General features: G+C 44.5%; 1 protein-coding gene across 2 annotated transcripts in view; it reads left to right on the top strand.

Moving 5' to 3' along the window:
- Nucleotides 1-5,465, top strand: part of ESYT2 (extended synaptotagmin-like protein 2) — a 101,650-nt gene extending 96,185 nt beyond the window's left edge. For both annotated transcript variants that reach the window (XM_011941548.1, XM_011941547.1), the window contains 4 exons: nucleotides 1,196-1,327; nucleotides 2,990-3,095; nucleotides 4,209-4,258; nucleotides 4,428-5,465. In XM_011941548.1, the coding sequence (XP_011796938.1) occupies nucleotides 1,196-1,327; nucleotides 2,990-3,095; nucleotides 4,209-4,258; nucleotides 4,428-4,473 (334 nt within the window). In that variant the 3' untranslated portion in view covers nucleotides 4,474-5,465. The remainder of the gene's footprint in view (nucleotides 1-1,195; nucleotides 1,328-2,989; nucleotides 3,096-4,208; nucleotides 4,259-4,427) is intronic.
- The last annotated feature ends 3,304 nt before the right edge of the window (nucleotides 5,466-8,769 follow it).

Raw genomic sequence — 8,769 nt, 5'->3', positions numbered from 1 at the left:
GTTTTTCTGTGTGTGTGTGTGTGTGTTTTTGGAGACAGAGTTTCACTTTGTTCCCCAGGCTGGAGTGCAGTGGCACGATCTTATCTTACTGCAACTTCCGCTTCCTGGGTTCAAGCAATTCTCCTGCCTCAGCCACCCAGGTAGTTGGGATTACAGGCGTGCACCACCTCATCCGGCTAACTTGTATTTTTAGTAGACACTCACCATGTTGGCCAGGCCTCCTGAGTAGCTGGGACTATAGGTGGAAGCCACCAGGCCTGGCTAATTTTTAATTTTTTTGTGGAGATGCTGGCCTCTAATTCCTGGCCTCCCAAAGCACTGGGATTATAGACATGAGCCACCATGACTGGCCTCATCAGGAAAAATTTATTTTAACTTGTTCGTTATATTATTTTAATAAGTATAAAGTCAGGTGACTTGCTTTAATTGCGTTTGATTAGCGATGATACTGTGGACTTATGAACTATTTTCCTTTTATTGCCGTTTTCTTTGTCCCATTAGTGTTTTAAAATATGATATAAAAATTTGGAGCTTATAAGTAGCTGTTGAAAACATAGGAAAATAAAATTAGCACCGTTTAGAAAGATGATATAACTGTAGAGTTCAATACATCACTCTTGAGAAGTTCATATATTCTTGCCACTAAGATAATGACCGTGGGGGATGCTGTTTGAGAGGAGTCTAGCAAAACAATCCCTACTACACTTTGGGGTCAGTCAGCAAGCGAAGAATGTGGGGGCCCGTGCAGCTGGGCACTTGACCGCGTTTGTGGCAAAGGAGGAGTAGGCATTGTAGGGTGGAGGCGAGCAGCCCAGGCAGGTCTGTGGGTGTCTCCTGGGGGCCTGGCTTGCTTGGCTGTGAGAGAGAAAATGGCAGAAGCATTGTGGAACAATAGCCATCACTCTGTTACAAGCAGAGACCAAGGATTTAGAACGTCCTCCAAACTCTGGGCTCGAGAAATGAAGGCCGAAGTCGCCGCTGAGAAAGCCACTAAGAAAGGAGTTTGGGAGACGCCACCAGGCAGCCATCAGGGGAGGCAAAAGCACCTCACACATTCTGTTCCTTGTTACTTCTCGGTTTTTAGATAAACACGAAATCAAAGCTTGATAAAGCACATCTGAATGTGCTGCTCATGTGCTGCTGATTCTCTTTTTCTTGATCCTAATACCTTGTCTTCTCTGGTTTGTGTTATAAGAAACCTCATTGCCTTCTCTGAAGACGGCTCTGACCCCTACGTCCGCATGTATTTATTACCAGACAAGAGGCGGTCAGGAAGGAGGAAAACACACGTGTCAAAGAAAACGTTAAATCCCGTGTTTGATCAAAGGTACGATATTTTATCCAGCCGAGGATAGACTGCCTGGTTGAAGTGGCAGATTAAGAAGGCCCTAAATGGTGCCTTTGAGTGGCCGAAGCACATAAATCAGCTGTTGAGAAGTTCAGTCAGAAACCAAATTTCAGCAAACATACGTCTCAAAACAAATAAGCATTTTGGCCTTTATGTAGAAGCTCTAAATATAGTAAATTCAAGTTATAACCCTGTGGACACGGAGACTAGTGATTAAATAAAGATCAAGTTATTGATGGCCCTGAAGAAGTCATTTTTGGGGGTTGTATCTGTTGACATTTTGGGGGTTGTATCTGTTGACACTTTGAGGGTTATATCTGTTGACATTTTGGGGGTTCTGTCTGTTGACATTTTGGAGGTTGTATCTGTTGACATTTTGGGGGTTCTGTCTGTTGACATTTTGGAGGTTGTATCTGTTGACATTTTGGGGGTTCTATCTGTTGACATTTTGGGGGTTCTATCTGACATTTTGGGGGTTCTATCTGTTGACACTTAACTATGTTATCAATTAAAACTGAAAATTTAAGGATACATCTATTTTAAATTTTGTTTTAAAATAACGTAAGCCCCCAAAATCTTAAAGTATGACATACTGGAAAAACAACCGTATTTCCAAAAATAAAAAACATAATAATGAAAAGAATAATATTATTCTGCATTTTTGCTCATCTCTTTAGTGGTCTGGCTTAAGAGAGGCTGGAGTCTGCTTCTGTGGTCAAGGGTGATTTGGCAATGTCCTTAGAGGGTCTCAAGAGACCCCCCCGGGGTCATTGGCCCCCACTTAAAGAGCCGCCAGTCTGTACCCATTTGGTATCTTACATAATTGTCCCCTGGTGCTTTGAAACCCACCCGTGTTTTGGGAAATGATAACAGTACAGTTGTATGGTGTCGCTATCTGCTCATTCAGTTTACGTTGCATCTTTAAACATCCTCCGCATTCATTGTACTTTCATACAAGTAGCTTTATGTAAAACACACGTCAGAAACTGGCAGGCCTGCCTCAGCCCCTGATGAGGTTGTGCAGAGTGCTCCTACCCATCCGAAGCATTTGAGCATCTGGGGACTCCACGTGCCCATCTGGGTTTCCAGCACTGTGGCCTGGGGCGGCACCCGCCAGCCCCCAGGAGAGACGCCCTGCAGGCTCCTGAGTGCAGCGTCTGGCTGAGCATCACGAGGGCTTTGGAGGCCTTGTCCCTCCTGCGAAGCTGCAGGCGCGTACTGTTTTTACTGGAGAGAGTGGGAATAGGTCCTGAGACTGAACGGGGGGCTGGAACGCCTGAGTGAGGGGGCTGTTCTGGAATGGCTGTTTTGTCAACACTATCCCGTATTTTAACCCCCAGGGAGAGTCAGACATGTTCAGAGACGCTCCTCACCCACCCATGAGTGAGCCAGGGACCGTGGGACCCAGACATCTGTGGGTGCCAGAGCCTTCTCTTATATGTGGGAAACAAAAAAAAATGTTGGTTTTTGAGTCTTCCTGAAATGCCAGATGAAAACATGAGGCAGAAGAACTCAGTTTTGTAATAAAAAACAAACATGACATTTGGAATGATCTCATGAGCAGAAATGCCATTTTTAGTTATGAGAACATACAACAGAATGATGGACAAAGTTAAGTGAGGCTCTCGTTTCCTGTTTCAGCTTTGATTTCAGTGTTTCGTTACCAGAGGTGCAGAGGAGAACACTCGACGTCGCCGTGAAGAACAGCGGCGGTTTCCTGTCCAAAGACAAAGGGCTCCTTGGCAAAGTAAGTGCCAAACAGATCCTCGATCGGTTCCTGCGGCTTGTAAAATGGAACATTTACCTGCGGGGCAGTGTTGAGACCATATCTGTGTAAGCGGAAAGGGTGAACTTACGAGGTCAGTGCGTGTTTATAAATCGTGGGCTCCAAAGACAGTCAGTAAAACATCTGTGCTTTCTGAAAATATTTTAAGTTATTTTAATTGTTTTTCCATATTCAGATTATTGATTCATTAACTATACCAATACCATGAACTTCTAGTTGAAGATTTTTTTTAAGTCTTCAAATTTGTGTTCAAGTATCACAATGAAGGAAAATAATCTCTTACAATTCCATCTCCTCAACTGACGGCTCTGCTCTTTTTCTGAAATTCATTGGCTTTATTTGTCTGAATTTCTTCTAGTCTTTGTCCATATTCACATTTAACTTTGGCATGTGGGTGTGTTATTTAAGAATGAAAGTAGAGTTCAGCTAGGGAGGAGGAGATTTGAATCACAGGCATCATTTCGTCCGCTGTGCAGCCATGTAGGGCACGTGGGCCAACGCTCCTGTGAGTCGTCTCCGCTGATATTCTGTCAAGCTGAATTTTAAGACTGCTGGTTGCATGAAGGATTTCTTAGATGTACTCAGCCGTATAGCTTACAGGTGCTCATGGGGGTAGAAAAGATTGAAAAAATAAGAGCCTTCAAAATAGGAGAGTCCATATTCCTAGAGGAAGACAGAAGATGAGAGAGATGAGAAGAAGTGGTAAAAGATCTAAAAGACATTGCCTTAGCCTACTTCATGTATTTGTGTATTTATTTAGAGACAGGGTCTCTAGAAGCACAGGCTGAAGTCCAGTGGCACGATCATGGCTCACTGCAGCTTCGAATCCTGGGCTCAGGCAATCCCTGTCTCAGCCTCCCGAGTTGCTGGGACCAAGGCGCGTGTCAACACACCCAGATACATTTTTTTTATTTTTAGTAGAGACAAGGTTTCACTATCTTGCCCAGGCTGGTCTCAAACTCCTGGGCTTAAGCAATCCTCCCGTCTTGGCCTCCCAAAGTGGTGGGATTATAGGCGGGAGCCAGTGCCCCCAGCCCAGCCTACTTTAACTACTTTTTTTTAAAAAACCCACAGGTATTGGTTGCTCTGGCATCTGAAGAACTTGCCAAAGGCTGGACCCAATGGTGAGTGTCCCTGCTACAGACAGAGAACCCCAGCGTGTAGCTAAAAATGCTTTCCCCGCCCGGTGGGTAGTGTCCCCCACAGACGGTGGCGGAACCCGACAGGTATCTGATAGGCTTTTCATACTTGGTCCTGTGTCCGTCACCACCTTCTTGTCACTGTCTTTCTCAGGTATGACCTCACGGAAGACGGGACGAGGCCTCAGGTGATGACATAGCCACAGCAGGCAGGAGGGGTCCTCTTCAGCATAGCTCCTCAACCTCTGCCCGGAACAGCCCCTCTCACAGACGTACCAATGCTATTTTTATAATTTCATGTATTTAGTTATACATACCTTAATAGTTTTATAAAGTTGTTGACATTTTAGGCAAATGTGGCCAATATTATCATTGAATTTTATATGTTGGATTTCCTCTAGGGTTTCGCCAGTTCCTACAACGTGCAATAGGGTGGTGGTAGCTCTTGTGTCTGTGGACTCTGCTCAGCCCTGTCCGTAGGGGCCGGATGTGTCTGTGCTTTATTATGGCCTTGTTTATATATCACTGAGGTATACTATGCTATGTAAACAGACTCTATTTTTTATAATCTTTACATGCTGGTTTAAATTCAGAAGGAATAGATCAAGGAAATATATATATTTTCTTCTAAAACTTATGAAATTCTTGTGACAAATAATCATTTTCATCTTTGTGGCAAAAAGTTCTCAGTGACCTATTTTGTGGTGTTTCTTTTTAAAAAGAAAAGCTGAAAGATTATTAAACGTTAGTGTGTTTCTGCCCATTATGAATAATGAAATAAAGTATTCAAAATATTAACATTTTCATAAATATAAGGATGTATTACTGAGAAGTTGAAGGGCTTGTGAGGAAAAATGTTTTATAACTGAGTAATATAAGATATTAAGAGAATTATGGTTCATATATCATATTGTACTAATCTGAAATTTCTTACATAAAAATGAAATCTTATGTTTAATTGCTGTTGTAACTTACTCATGAAACAGTATACAGACACCTTGTACTTTTCCTAGACTATAAGAACAGACTTTCCATGTTAGCAATTAAGCTGTTCTCAAATAGTCATGAGCGTTGTTAATTTTCAATGTTTTCCCAGCCTATAAAAAAAGGAAGGTGCACGCTGCCCTTTTAAAGGTTGTGAGGTAGATTGGGATGAGGAGACAGGATATTGCATTAAAAATTGGAAGCTCGATCTCATTATAGTCAGGAGCAGCCGGCGTGACCTCACACATGGGATGGGGGCCGTGTGAGCCGATGTGCACTGGCCACCACCAGGGCTGGGGGCGCCAGCAGCCACTTCCCAGGCTGCCTCACGGTATGCCGTGACTAACCTTAATACTGGGAGATTGTTATGCAATTTTTATTCTGTTTAGACTATTAAAAGCATGTTTATGTACTTAAGAGTCCCCCAGACCTCCTGTGAGGTGAGGCTCTGTTGCAGTGTCTGTAAAGAAAGGATGCACGTATGTAGACGATTAAGTGTATATTATAAGCTATATGCTGAAAATGGCTTCCACAGCCATGAGAACATCTTAAAACTATGTATAAATATATTAAGGAAAATAGAGCTTTGTAATTTAGATTGGAGCTCTTAGCTTGTTTAATGGAACTACACAACTTGTGGGTAACTCACGTGACCAAACAAACCGAAGTGCCTGTGACAGAGGCCGGTGGCCAGTGGCTGTCTGCCCACCCTCCCTTCTAGCAGATTTAGATTTTGCTTCCATTTGTAACCTACCCTTGGCTGGTGGCTGTCTCCCCACCCTCCCTTCTAACAGATTTTAATTTTGTTTCCATTTATAATTTCCACTTTGAACCATGGGTTTACTTAGAATGAGTCTGTAGCTTCACAGCGTATTTCATGTAATCATAAAGACCAGTAGTATACTCTGTCGCCTACTGAATGACATTTGACTGTAAAGCCTCTTGATAAACCATTTCCACTGTTAGTATATAGGATTATTTGGGAAGCATATCAGTACCTTTATAGACACATATGTACGCGTATGCACCACAAAACATTTATGGTATTTATGGAAGACAGGTAATAACATTAAATCTAGTTGCTTTCCCATAGTATTAGATTTGTTGAAGGATTTTTAAAAATCAGGTCTGTTGAAAGTCTTCTGTCGTAATCTATAAAGAAGCAGCACTCATCGAAATTGTAGCATGCCAGTAATTTTTACCAACATCCCATCCATCTGAGTTCTGCAGTCCTGTGTGTAACCGCTCCGTGTGTATTTTGCTTAATGGAAGGCTTTATTTAAGCACTTAGGCAGAGTAGACACAATTAAAGGTACCAGCCCAGAGGAAGGTTGAGCCGCACTGTGCCTGCCCTGAGGCAGTGGAGTCGGAAGCGCTGTCTCCAGGGCCGTGAGGGCCTGGAGGTTCTTGGCCTCCAGTAGCCGTCTCCTTTCTCCTTCAAAGAAAGGAAGGAAGGAAAGGGGGTGATTCTGAGGCACCGAAGTACCCCCCAGACGTGGAGGAGAGAAGCCGCCCTCCAGGCCACACTCAGCACTCCAGGATCCCAGCGACGTCAGACACTCTTGAGTTCTCAGAATGTTAATTTTCAGTTTTAAATAATTAGTTTCTCTAAGAAAAGGGAATTTTAACTTTTCTACCTTGAGTCAAGCCAATGAAGGGAAAATGAATTAACTTAGTAAATGTGAAGTGCAGCTCTGTTAGCTCGTACATGTGGGTTCTTATCCTGATCCTGTGCCTTAAAGTAGGACGGTGTTTCCAAGTTCAGATTAAAACAGAAGCAGCTGGCCGGGCACAGTGGCTCACGCCTGTAATCCCAACACTTTGGGAGGCCAAGGTGGGCGGATCACCTGAGGTCAGGAGTTCAAGACCAGCCTGGCCAACATGGCGAAACCCCGTCTTTACTAAAAATAAAAAAATTAGCCAGGCGTGGTGGTGGAGTGCACGCCTGTAATCCCAGCTACTACTCAGGAGGCTGAGGCAGGAGAATCGCTTGAACCCAGGAGGTAGAGGTTGCAGTGAGCTGAAATTGCGCCACTGTACTCCAGCCTGGGTGACAGAGTGAGACTCCATCTCAAAAAATAAGTAAAATAGAAGCAGCCTTGTAACTGTATTTACCGTAATATATTCTGCACGGTAAAAATTCCTTTTACAGATATTCTTTATCAAGAGGTCGGCCCTTCTTTTTCAGGCACCTAAGCCAAGTGCAGACCTGTGTGTAGCTGTGTGTTTTTTTCTGTGTTTGCTGCATTTATTCCACCTCCAGCTGGACCCCCCACTGCAAATAGAGAACAACGGTGGGGGATGCGGGTTAAAAAGAAGAGAATGTCCTTTCTGTTCAACTAATTTCACATGACAGTGCATGTATTTATTCAATAAAACTTTTACGTTAGCTCACTCGTGATTTGTTTTTCTCTGTCTTTTGAAGGGAGGTGTTCAGTGTGCAGTCAGATAATTTGAAAGGAGGTGTCATGCACTGTTTTCATTTGCTGTCTCCAGTCGCGTTTTCCGAGCAGCTACATCAGAGCAGCTGACGTCCTTCCTGTTGCTCCCAGCTCAGTTTGACTCTCTTCTGCCCAGCACATTATACTCTGCATGTCGAAAACAGCTCTTCTAAAGGATAATCCTGTGCAGAAAAAATAGACTTGAAATGTGTTTTTAACCAGGGCACTGAGAAGTGCAGCGGGGGCTGCCGAGACGTCTGAACGTTGGAACTCACTGAGGGTGATACTGGAGTGTCCCTTCCTGTTGCGTTCGTTACTGGTGGTCGGGGTGGACCTGAGTGGAGCCCCTGTGCTTTTCCTGATAGCCACTCGGCATTTAACACTGCACTTCCTTTCTCCTTGATTGTGGGCCGTCCTTCCTTGGCCTCTGTAGCGCCTTCCTCTGTGTTTTCCTTGCATGTTACTCGCCATTTCCCAAGGTTTCACTGTCTTCTCCTCCAACCAGACTCAATATTGGCATAATGTGGGTTTTGGTTCTGATCACTTTTTATTTTTATGTGGTGTTCTTAATACCATCAATACCCTGGTTTCCAGATGTATGTCACTGATACAGATGTTCTCTGAGCTCAGGACCAGTTCATCCCACTGCACCCCCATCCTCTGTGTCACATGGAGACCTCAAGGCACACCCTTCGTCCGTCCGTCTGTCCATCATCTGTCTCGGTGCTGGAGCTGAGACCTGGACAGCACCAGCCACCTCCCACTGCCTCAGCCCACGTGCAGACACCAAGTCCTTGAGCCCTAACTGGAGAATGTGTCCACCTCAACTCTGTCCCCTCAGTCCAAGCCACCGTCCCTCTCCATTTCTGTCTTTCTCCCCTACCTGCCCCATTTTCCATGCAACAGCCAGGGGATCTTTCAGACACATCACACTCGGCTGTGTGCCGCTGCTCAAGACCAAGAGCATTTCCTGGCTCCCAAGGCTGAGTTTCTTCTTCCACTGGGGCCCCTACCCACCGTACCTCAACCAGTGCCACAGACGGCCCCGCACACTGCCACTCACCCCACAGA

This window comes from Colobus angolensis, unplaced genomic scaffold (assembly GCF_000951035.1).
Source record: "Colobus angolensis palliatus isolate OR3802 unplaced genomic scaffold, Cang.pa_1.0 Scaffold2, whole genome shotgun sequence".
In the NCBI taxonomy this organism is placed as follows: domain Eukaryota; kingdom Metazoa; phylum Chordata; class Mammalia; order Primates; family Cercopithecidae; genus Colobus; species Colobus angolensis.
This window is presented reverse-complemented; position numbering and strand designations above follow the sequence as displayed.